This window comes from Ictalurus furcatus, chromosome 2 (assembly GCF_023375685.1).
Source record: "Ictalurus furcatus strain D&B chromosome 2, Billie_1.0, whole genome shotgun sequence".
Lineage (NCBI taxonomy): Eukaryota > Metazoa > Chordata > Actinopteri > Siluriformes > Ictaluridae > Ictalurus > Ictalurus furcatus.
The window spans coordinates 8,603,267-8,615,686 of NC_071256.1; the positions used below are offsets into that span (position 1 = coordinate 8,603,267).

The 12,420-nt window shown below is 35.9% G+C and overlaps 1 protein-coding gene across 5 annotated transcripts in view; it reads left to right on the forward strand.

Annotated features, from left to right (window-relative positions):
- enpp1 (ectonucleotide pyrophosphatase/phosphodiesterase 1) overlaps positions 1–12,420 on the forward strand; it is a 96,860-nt gene that overhangs the window by 12,252 nt on the left and 72,188 nt on the right. For 4 of the 5 annotated variants that reach the window (XR_008388225.1, XM_053646518.1, XM_053646503.1 and 1 more), the window contains exons 3-5: positions 1,544–1,669; positions 9,667–9,792; positions 10,935–10,995. Coding sequence is in view for 4 of the 5 variants with exons in the window: in XM_053646518.1 (XP_053502493.1) it covers positions 1,544–1,669; positions 9,667–9,792; positions 10,935–10,995 (313 nt within the window). In the remaining variant the exon portion in view is untranslated. Of the gene's footprint in view, positions 1–1,543; positions 1,670–9,666; positions 9,793–10,702; positions 10,840–10,934; positions 10,996–12,420 lie in introns of those variants that run through there. The other variant, XM_053646526.1, reaches the window with a different exon arrangement.

Here is a 12,420-nt window from a genome sequence, read left to right on the forward strand (position 1 = left end):
AAAAGTGCTAGCTAATAGCAGAAACTATAAATATGCATTAAGTGTATATTTACCACTTAATCAGACAGTATATCACAGTTAAACTGTCAGGTACTCAGATTGGTCAGTACAAGCTATACTCATAGTGTCATATGGTATTTTGCGCAGCTCATCACGCTTCACATGCACTCAGTAATCACACAGTCACACAGATGAAAAGAAAGTGAAGTAAAAACCCCAGTAAAATGTGAATTGCATTTTATTTTAATCAGTACGCACTGGGAGAGTGCTGTCAATAATCACACACACACAAACACACCCACACAGCTTTAACAAACTTGACCACAGTGCACAGGGCTATGAACTGCTGGAGTATGTGTAAACTGATGAGCTTTGTGTATACTAATGATTGATGCACATTTGAGAGGAAAACCCTGCATTCTCTCCAAAATCAAAGTGAAGTGCAAAAAGATAGAATGTGATATTTTTTTTTGTTTGTTTTTATAAAACAGACAAACAGGTCATTCAGTAATACAGGGTAGAATCTTTAATACTATGGTTTGGTATTAGGGCTATCATAAATGAATTTTTTTAAATATATTGTGTATCCATTTGGGCAGGAAAGTCCCTTTATGTCCATAATAAAAGTGGGATTTTTTTTATATTGTACTGCTGTTCAGATTTAGAAATATCTACAAATGAGTCAGCTGTAAATATCTTTCATTGCAATTGTAGACAGTCCATTATGTGCAATATAATATGGTCATGAACTGGACTGCAGAGCAGACATACAGTATGTTATGTTATTAACACTTATGTTAATTATATAAAGTAAGCTTTTCCACTCAACATTTCTGCAGATTAAAGTTAAATGAGATTATTTATAATATAAATAAATGACACCGAATTTCTTTTCGAATAGTTTGACTGTGTTATGAAGCATGCTGTGACCAGCTCTACACCACGTTTCTATTTGGAACAGAGAAAACAGTACTCTACAGTTTGAAAGTCTTTAGGAGATGTGTATGCAGGTGTATTTTTGGCCTCAACTGTAATACAACAGGGGAAGAAAAAGCACACAAGTTTGTAATATACAGTTCTTAGTGCAAAAACAAACAGTGTGAAGATGAGGTAGTGCAATCTTAGTAAATGCAATGCTGATATCCGTAGTACCATATTTACATGTACATTTACAATTAACCCAATCGGAGAGTACATACTGTACATGGTGGATTAGTGTAAAATCCCATTGTGCAAGATGCTCCATTAATGTCGGGTGTGCAAAAGTCATTTAAAAAATCATGTAAACAATGAGAATGGAACAGGGAGATGTGTCACCTGAGTCCTATTGCACTGGGTATTTATTAGCAGTGTATAAAGTAGGTGAACACCTTCTATATGTTAATGTAGTGATGTGAAAATATTTATTCATTGTTACCTTCTGAAGCCATAGAAATACATAACTTTTTTTTTTGTAAACTATAGCAGCAGATAGCAGGATGATTCATGTTTCAGAAATGACTAAATTACAGAGATCTCTCTTTTTTCTCTCTCTCTATGACAGATAACTCCTGTAGAAATAGGTGTCTTTCTGGAAATAGAAACAGCAAGTCATCATGTCACTGTGACGCACCATGTGTGCAGGAAGGCAACTGCTGTCTGGACTATGAAGAAGTGTGTGTTGAACCCAGTAAGTAGCTCAGCTGTTCATTCAGAGTTGACACCTTGAGTCAGTGATTTAAGTTCAAAAGTTATATCGATGTCTGTGCAGGGGAGGTTCTTCGTATTCAGACTCGACTTGAGCAGGGGCTTATGTTGACTTTCTGGACGACTTATTGAAGTGATTAAAATGTAGACTAGACTTGTGTGATATAATGATTTAATCATCGCTAAATGATGTTATACGGCAACAATATCCAGTAACGTTTGCTCTAATTTTGCATTTTGTGCAGGAGTTTAACATTGGCGTATGCTTGGATGAGTTATTACTCACAAATATACTAAAAGAGTGGTGTATTTATCCCAGGAAATGAGCTGAAGGACACATTAATCTGTAATGATTTATGCAAGTGTTTTGAACTCCCTGATATTAACTAACACTGCCTGAAATCCCTGCCTCCTTCATCCCATCTTACATACTCTCAACATGCTTTTTGTCATGAGAAAAAGTTTTGACTTTCTTAATTTGGAGATAAATCTATCATCCATTATATCTATGTTTGCTCAGCTTAGTGAACAGTACAGTAGTATAGAATGTAGTGAAATAAGTGCAATTTGGGGGGTTTTTTTGTCTGAAAGAGAAAAAAGGACAATTATTTTGACCAAAAAATATTGAATATGCCTTAAACTCTGCTTTGACTCTCCTGTCAGCACTCAGACACGTTCAAACATGGAAAATGTAATTCACCTAAATTTCCACCATCCCGCTAGTTTTTGTGATGGACACTGCTGGCAGGAACCTGATATTTTATTATTATTATTATTATTATTATTATTACTACTACACCCTCCTGTACTTTCCTTAAACCTGAAATGGTGGAGATGCTAATTTTCATGTCTTTTTTAGTCTATCGTTTATGGTGATATTTTACAATGGTAAATCACAACCATAGGGGAAAAATCTATATGGCAGAAGACCTATGTGGACTGTAGAAGCAGATCAAACTTTTTAAAATCAATTTTTACTTTGTCTTTGTAATTTCTTTGTCTGTAAATGTTCCAGGTAAAGTAATAAACGTTCCTTTTTCCACCTTATTTCTTTTAGCTGAACTCCAATCAGATGATGGCATCACATAATCATAGTGACAGTAAAATATAATTAATTATGTTGTAGACATAAAAGTAGTAGACATGAAAAGACAGTGGATGTGATTGAGATATGGTACTTATCAAAGTGATGGGCTTGGGGGGGTATGGTGGGGAAAGTGTGTAATATTTGAACCGTCAGTTGAGTTAATTAATATGTATAACATAGACTTTGGATTCTGTAAATGTTGTATGCATGTATGTGTAGTTTTGTTACGTGTGTTTGTAAGCATAATGTTTGAGATGTGTGGTATGGCTTTGATCATGTGGTTGGTCTGTAGAAGCTGTATTGTTGGCTATTGCAAGGTGATTCCCTGATGTATGTAGGTGATCAGTGGTGTCCAAATAGTGTTAATTTTGAAAGTTTTGTTTTTATTAGGTTTTTCCAGTGTGTGATATTAATATTGTTCTTTGAATTCCAATATTTTAGTATGGTTTTCTTGGCGATGGTTAGCACTGTAAGGAGGACTATTGTATTTTCCTTTGTAATGTTGATCTCAGATGTATCTCCAAGTAGGCAAAGTGATGTTGATGATGCTCAGTTGAATAAATTAGTATAATTTCATCACTGTATTACTGTGAATACCCATGAAAGAAAGATCACAGTCCACACAAGCATTATTTCATGCTTCAATTAACACAATGTAAACAATAATGGCTGATAACTTTTGGTGTCTTCATAAAGACTATGAATGGGTCTAGTGAACATATCATCAAGATTTTCTCTGTTCTCAACTATTATGATATACGAAGGTTCTGAACTTTTAAATTCAAATTCTGGAATTCAAGCACAATGTGACTTTGATCGTTTTATCATTGGTGCCTTCATATATAAATCTCTAAAAATGCTCTAAAGTCAACCTAAAAGACAACACACCTCCCCCCATTAGTATAACAACTACTAAATAGTTGTGATACTAATGTGGGGAGGTGTGTTGTCTTTTAGGTTGACTTTAGATCATATAATGAATTTATGTTGTAGAAATTCAAGGAAATGTTTATTTTCTGGTCCATGCTTTTCAGCTAGATATGGGAATAGGGAGTTAAATATGCTAAGGTCTTAAACTTGTTCTTTTTTGTTCCTTTTTTTTTTAATTTATTTTATTTTTTTTATTTATTTTTTTTTTTTTTAAAAAGGGACACCGTTGTGTTTTATACTACCGGATTCCACTGAATAGGACCATGGGGGGGGGGGGGGGGGGGGGGGGATAAACATTCCCACCTACATAGTTGAATGTTAATTCTGAGAGTGATAAAAAAAAAAAGACCAGTAGCCAACACCCTGAAAGTTCTTGCTTAGTTTATGAACAGTGAGCAAGTCAGAAATGTATTTGAGAATAATGGCATTAAATGTGTTGTAGATGAGTAAAAGTACTTTAAATCAATACTGTACTTAATTGGAAGGCATTGGAATGATTTAAGAATATGAGAAATATGGTCATGTTATGTGTAATATTATTATTATTATTATTATTATTATTATTATTAACAGCAACAAAACAACAATATGTTTATCTGTATAGCACCTGTCACAAACTCAAGGTCAATTTACAGAGCAATCAAATGAATAGTAACATTAAATCATAAAATAAAATGTTAATGATAAAATTTATGAAACTGACAGGTTAAGAAGAACCATGGCTATTCTGTAATTAGTGTTTAGCAGAAATCACAGGAACTGCAGAGAAGCAGAGATTTAAATAGTAATTTGTGGGAAGGAAAACAGTTTGTGTGTGTCTTGAGGTTTGATTTAAATCAGGCAAGGCGTGTACCGTCTCAGAGGGAGTGTCTCTGGATTTAGTAGAGAGATAAGTTTGTGAATTGTCAGCATAAAAGAGAAATTTTAGACTGTATCGATGAATAATGGAGGCGATAGGATTCATGTAGAGAGTAAGTAGAAGAGATTCCATAACGAACCCTCAGGATGCAGAATGCCTTGTATGGGTGTCTAATGTGGGATAGTGAGAGAGAGGAACCTGACCACAAGCAAGAGAGCAGTTACAATGTGAGAAATAGGAGGACAGGGAGACTGGCTTGAAGAGGGTGATGTACAGTGTTGCTTGAAAGTTTAAGTTAGAAGTTAGAATTTTCTATATAGTTGCATTAATATGACCAAAATCATCATCATATTTCCATACAAGTCCTAAAAGTAGACAAAGAGAACCCAATTAAACAAATGAGACAAAAATATTACACTTGTCATTTATTTATTGAGAAAAATGATCCAATATTACATATTTGTGAGTGGCAAAAGTATGTGAACCTCCAGGATTAGCAGTTATTTTTAAGGTTAACTTAGAGTCAGGTGTTTTCAATCAATGGGATGACAATAACGTGTCACCCCAACAAACAAGGTGCTCAATAAGTGAGCACCTTGTCTTATTTAAAGAAAAGGGATCTATCAAAGTCTGATCTTCACAACACATGTTTGTGGAAGTGTATCATGGCAAGGAGATTTCTGAGGACCTCAGATAAAGAGTTGTTGATGCTCATCAGGCTGGAAAAGATTACAAAATCATCTCTAAAGAGTTTGGACTCCACCGATCCACAGTCAGACAGATCTGAAGGAGCTTAATGACTGACTTGATGCTAGATAGGAAAGCTATGGAAAGCTAATATGACCTAGTCATATTAAGAGCATCTCTGTTATTTAATGTGATCTGTATAGGTAAGAAAATGAACTGTGAGGCCAGTTTTCTTGTACAGACACTCTAGCAGCCTACTGACAGCTGTTATGGTTTTAACCTCAGAGGTGAACCATGGAGGGGAACAAGTGGCTGGAACAGATCTAGTTATCTGAGGAGTAAATGTATGGAGAGTGTCAGAAATGCGAGTGTTAAATTTAAGAACTAAGTCTGTAGAAAAGAATGTAAGTAGAAAAAGAGGTAAAAAATCAAGTGCATTACAGATTGATGAGGTGCTAATGGATCCAGTTTTACGATATGATAGATGGGCTTTCGTGCAGTGTTTCAATACAGAAACATTGATTGTAAATTTAATTAACTTTTGATCAGAGACATGCAGGACAGAAACAGACAGATAAGTGGATCTAGCAATGGTGAGGAGCAATCCCCATTGTTCATAAACCTCAGAGGAGAGCCTGGAGGTAGAGTTACATGTAACCAGAATGAATATGAAAATAAATATTTGGCAAATGAATGATATATGGCGTGTTTTCAAATGATGGAGCTAAGAGGATGCTTGTATAGGCTAAAAAGCAGAATTTTGATTTTTAAGATTTTGAATTAAACTCAAAATGTGTCTCTTAAAAGAACAGGGTCATATTGTCCATTAAAGGTCAGTCTACTAATTAAATGTCACAATTAACAGCTGTACACAAATCTAATAGAACTAGAACAGAGAGTCTATTTGTGTCATTATTAAAGCTTAGGTCATTAATTTGACTAGAGTTACTGGTACACATCATACAAACTAGAAATAAGAGATAGCGGTGTCACTGTTGGTAGATGACCTTCAAGTATTTGTCTAAGGAGTGGAAGATTTGAAAATGGCTGTAGTTGCTAATGATCAATGGATCAAGATTGCTCTTCTTCAGAAGTCAGTCGTCTTCATGATAATACCATGGTTCAGACAGCTGAAGTAAGCACCTGTCTGTATGGAACAAGTCATGATGTTCAACAGATCATCAGATAACCAGTGTGTTTTGTGAAAGGCTGGTGGAAATGTACAGAAAGTACTCTTGGGGTTGCATGGATATCATCTGATCCATCACCATGAGAAATTAAAATATATTGTCTCTAATATGTGTTACTTTATCATGAAAAAAGAAGTTTGGCAGGGTTTATTAACTTGTCAATAACAGGGAAAAGAAACTGGTTGTTATTTTATCATTAATTAGTTGAGATGTCTGTAAATCTAATTTCAGGTCTTTTAAAGATATTCACTATTTTCCCATTTCAAATCGGGACATTTGAATTCGACAATGCCACGGTGAAGGAAGTAGATTTGGCCATGCTCCCAGGGTGGAGTGGAGGGTGTTCAGTCTCTCCCCTGTGAATCACAGCAATACTAACCACTCGTGGGAGTCATGAATGTGGTTAAGCAGCTCTGTGACGCAGCAGTTTGTAAAGTTGAGGTTGGCTGGCTTCATGTGTCTGTGAGAAAGCATGTGTTAGCCTTCACCCTTCCCAGTTGCTAGCTGTCATATGATAGGAAAAACTAGGTTGGTGTGTGGGAATTTGAAGGTGGCCAAATCTGGGAGAAGATGGGGAAGATAAACAAAATATATGCAAAAATAGTCATAACTTTAAATGTCTGAGATTTCCAATATTAATGTTTTAGAGATAGCAAGATCAAGATGAGTGTGACTCTAGTAACATACTGTGAATATTTAAATGTCTCGAGCAGCTTATTAAAATGTTTGGTATATGAGTTGCTGGTAAGTCACGAGAAATTAACATATAATTAAAGTCGGTGGAAATTTTGGACAGAAGCTTAACACATTCATCCATAAATTCTTTCTGACTTGATTTTATTTTACAGGACACATTACACTTAGTCCAATGTCAAGTGGGCCAAATTGCAAAATTGCAAAATTATTTACAAACAAAATATACAAAAGATTGCACTAATATTCACCCCCCATTGTTATGAACCCTTTACATTGGTTCATTTGGATGGAGACTTAAATTTTCAGATTGCTAATCAACAATTACATCATTAGCACATTTTGTTTTAGTTTATTGATCTAACTTGCTCACTAAAGCAAAAATATTCCGTTCAAATTTGTGACAGTTCAATGACAAATTTCCTTCCTTTTAACGAAGGACTGAGGACTGAATAGTGACAACAGTTACTATAGTTCATGACTAATGATTTAAAATAACACATCAAATATATGTTACAGTTTTATTTTATTTGGAACATTGCTTTATAAACAAATCAACTTGTAGACTATAAAGACTATTCATTTAGTCTTTATTGTTTAACTTTTTGATCATTTGTTCAAAAAGAATACATAGCAAGGGGTCTGAAACCATTCCTCCATACAGAAACTCTCCAGATCCTTCAAATTTCAAAGTCCATGCTAGGGGACTCTCCTCTTCAGTTCACCCCACAGGTTTTCTATGGGTTTCAAGTCAGGGGACAAGGATTGCCATGTCAGGACCTTGATTTTGTGGTCAGTAAACCATTTTTGTGTTGATTTTGATGTATGTTTTGGATAATTGTCCTGCTGGAAGAGCCAACCACGGCCCATTTTAAACTTTCTGGCAGAGGCAGTCAGGTTTTCATTTAATATCTGGCATGCTACTTTATGAGCTTGCTGAAGGTTAGCTTGCTGTTCCTGGACAAACTCAGGTGTACCTTTAGCTTCCCTGCTAAATTCAGCCGACCCTAGCCAAATGTCATATGGCTGGAAAACTTCTCGCCCAGAAGCAGGTTAATGGAAGCATTTCAAATTGCATCCTCCGATACAACCTATAAGTTTGTGTTTATGTGTAAGTTTATGTTGAATCAAAAAAATATATATTTCTTTCTAAAGCTACGTTTTGTAATGTATATTCAATGCTTTTCTCATCTAAAACAATAATGACTTTAAATGAATTTTTTTTGGGGGGGGGGGTAAACTTCTCAGCCAAAATTCATGTACGATTAATTCGATTGATTAATTGGCATATCATGTAATTGATTAATTTGATGATAAATTTTAATCGATTGACAACCCATATATATATATATATATATATATATATATATATATATATATATATATATATATATATATATATTCATTCTAATCTTAATGAGTATTAATTTGATCTTAATGAGTATTAATTTGTACACTCTTGAGCTTTAAGACAGCACACTACTAGCACAATGGGGAAGTTTTATATTGAAATGTATATTGAGATTTATTTGTCCTCAGAACAGAATTTTGTAGTGTAGGTTAATTCAAAGTGGTTATGTAACAAAAGTCAGTGTGCGAATGTCTCAGCATGCCTTTTATGGTCTTCAGGTACTTTCTACAGCAGGAATGTAAGTGGAGTCAGGTTTCTTAAAAAGTCCTGAAACTCTGGTTCTCAATAATGGAGAATGGTTTTGCATCATTAACAATCATGTTCACCAAACCTTCATCCAGTTCCTCTTACAGTAAGATATACAGAAATACTGTTTTATACATTTGTCCTAAATAAAGATGAACCAGAATAGAGCTGAAGTGGAATTGTGCACTAAAACTGACACAGAGACACTGGCATGCCTTATAATTGAGACCTGAGGTAATGAAGCTTTGTTTCCAGTGGTCACATAATGCTGTCATTTTGAAAAGAGGCTCTGGAGGCTTTTTAAAAAACAACTCAGTAAACCAATCTCTAATAAACACTATGATTTTTCACTCCACCAAACCTTTTCACTGGTTTGTTTCTGCCAGAGCATAACAAGACCAACATGTTGATAAAGGAGTTTAAAATAAAAAACAGCAGCACCAGAGAAGATCATGTTATTTATAAAGATTAAAATCTCTAGGGTGGATTTCTTTTAGTTTACTGTTTTTTCTTTATTTAGTGACAGAAAATATGGGTGATATTTCTTCATATAAAAAGGCTATACAGATTATTTTTGTGGATGTGGTTTGCTGTCTCTGGTTGAAATAGTGAATAACATAGCTGTCCTGTTAGGAACTCTTATGACTGCTATAAGTAAATCACAGTCATGATGATTCTGCTAATTATATTTACCCACTTTTTATTTATTCTCCTATTCTTCTTGCTCTCAGGTAGAAAATGTGTTTAAGCATAGATATTTATAAATATCACAGATATTTGAATGTAAATTTGAACATGGTCATTTTCGCATTGGTTTGATGCTAGATTATAATTATTAAAATAGTTTTCCCAGTGATTTGGCATTTTCCCCTACCAGGTCAACTATGGACATGCTCCAAATTCCGTTGTGGTGAGGAGAGATTACCCAGCAGCCTTTGCTCTTGTGCTGCAGATTGTGGTCAAAAAGGCGATTGCTGTACAAATTACAACAGCATGTGTAAAGGTAAAGAAATTGTTAAAATATGCCCAGATAAACTCTGATTTGACTTATATGCATGCAGGTACCATTTACTCCAGCCAAAGATCTTCTACTGTACTACTGCATACATTTACATTTATTCACTTAGCAGACGCTTTTATCCAAAGCAACTTACAAATGGCATACCCCCCGCCCCATCCTCTGTAGTGACTTTCCTCAAACCAACATAGATTTTTTCATAGTCACCCTGAAATTAATAAAGCACATTTTAATTATTATTTCTTTTATGGTGATTTAATTTGTAGTCATAGACTCCTAGAGTCAGTTAAATATTGTAAACTGTCATCAGAATTAATGAAGCAATACTAACTGTTTGCCCATGGCTGAGTCTCAAATGGCTCCTTGTTCCTTGTAGAATAAAGTTTGTATGGCATACTGTATATAGTGCACCATATGTCTGGTTTTAATGAGTCTTTTATGAAGAGAGTTCCTAGGAAACTTGTCAAATTGGTAAGGGGTAAAGGGACTTTGGACAGGCTACTGTTTACAGTGTACATACCGCAATGTCATCAGTAAAAGTTAATGATGCTGAGTGTAGAGCAAGGGTCATACACGGTAGATACAATAGTCAGACTGATCCCAGTTACTTAACATACTACAGTTAGTTGCTGGGTAAGTGGTACATGTAGGCTTGGGGGCTTGTCCAAGTTTCACATTCTTAGAACCAGTATATTTTTTAAATGAGGGTAGACATGCTTCTGTGCCATTATGCTGTCTATGTCTATGATGTTCCACATCAGGCAATTTATTATTCAATATTAAGTATTCAAGTTTTGATCGAATGTTGTGTGGTTTGTACATTGTACACTTTGGACTATGTACATAAAACTTGGCTGGCATCTTTCTAAAGCACACTCTCCATCCACTTTATTAGGAATACCTGTAAACCTGCATCTAATCAAATCAGCCAATGCAATATAAAAGAAAATCATGCATCAGGTTCCACTCCTGCCAGCCTCTTGATAACTGCATAAATGAGCAGGTGTACAGGTTTTCCTACTAAAGTGGACGGTGAGTGTATGTCAGACCTTTTTCTCTTATGGCACTTTTTACAAAAACCTCTGACTAATCATATTATAGCTTATAGCATTGATCATTTTGTGCAGGAGAAAAGGCATGGCTAGAAGATGAATGTGATGATATCAAGACACCCCAGTGCCCTGAAAGGTATGATCTAAAGTTAGAAATCAGTTTTCATGTGCATGCTTGTATAAATTTTGTACACTTTGAAGCAATGTCCTGATTGTTACTTTTACAGGTATAGTATTTGTAATGGGCATTTAAGGTAATTTAATGCTAGGTACAAATGTAGCTGTGGTTATTTGAACACCTGATACTACCTGGGATGGTGATTAACACCTGGATATGCTTGCATGCATTAGCACATCATACAGAGACCTTCAACAAAGTCACAAAAATGACAGTGACGCAGTATTTGCTATAAATACCTTATGCTCCATCCTGGAACCTACTCGCCGAGTGCCTGGTTGATGGCAATTTCAAATGACAGAGGACCCTGACATCTGCTGTTCATAGAACCAAGTGACATTCATAACTTGCATTCTATTTCTCCCCTTCTAACCAGAGATGGTGCTTAAAATCTGGATACCCCCGACCACAAGGTGATGAGGAACCACCTGTGGCTGACTATGAACATAACCGAGATGACTGCCGTGCTAACACAAATAGGAGGTGTAATGTTGACCTTGTACAATCTGGAGAGGTACACAGTAATGCTCCTGGAGTGCCATGGCTCTTAGCAGTATATGAGACACTCCTCATGGAATGGCACTCCACGGTAGGATTTGAGCATCCAGCCAGTTTGTGAGCTGTGGTTACTAACTCTGTCACATAGTGGACCAATTGATGCTTAGATGGGGAAGCCCTTGTGTCTTTTACTGAGACAGATGAAGAACTGCTTTGATGAATGAATAGCTTCTATGTGGTTCAAATACTTCCTTATAGCACTTAATAGTCACAGTACAAAACAGTCTACAGATTGACCTCTGTAGGATGCTGCAAGATTAATTACCTGGTTCACAAATTTGGGTGAAGTAACCATAGGCGTGAACTTTGAGTTTGGTCATGAGGTCACTAAGGAATTGTCCAACCACCAGCTTATGCCTAAGGTATGTGGGTGTTGCCACAGGGGGGAAGTTGCCAGGGCACCCAAACCACTAGTAAGAGTAACAGTGGGAACCAGGGGCTTGTTGACCATTTTGTTGCCGCAGGTAGAACTCTGGTTCGAATGCTGACTTTCTGTGCAACGTGGTCCTTGACAATATGTATGCTCCCCAATGTGCTGACCCATAGATAAATTATTTGCAGTGAGGTTGACCATCAGTAAGTCCAATTAAGTAGTTTCTGTGTAAGGTAGTGAGGGTTTTAGACCTTGTGTTGTCCTGTTGATTTATGTACCTGACCACAACACTGTCGCCCCAAATGGATCAGGATGTGGTTGAATCTTAGAAGTAGTAAGTACCTGAGAGTCAGGCAGGCTACCCTCAATTCTTGCAGGTTAATGTGTTGCATTCTCATTTTACATTGAGGTTCCATAAACCCCCACCCCTTGACACCTCGCTGCACCAAGAC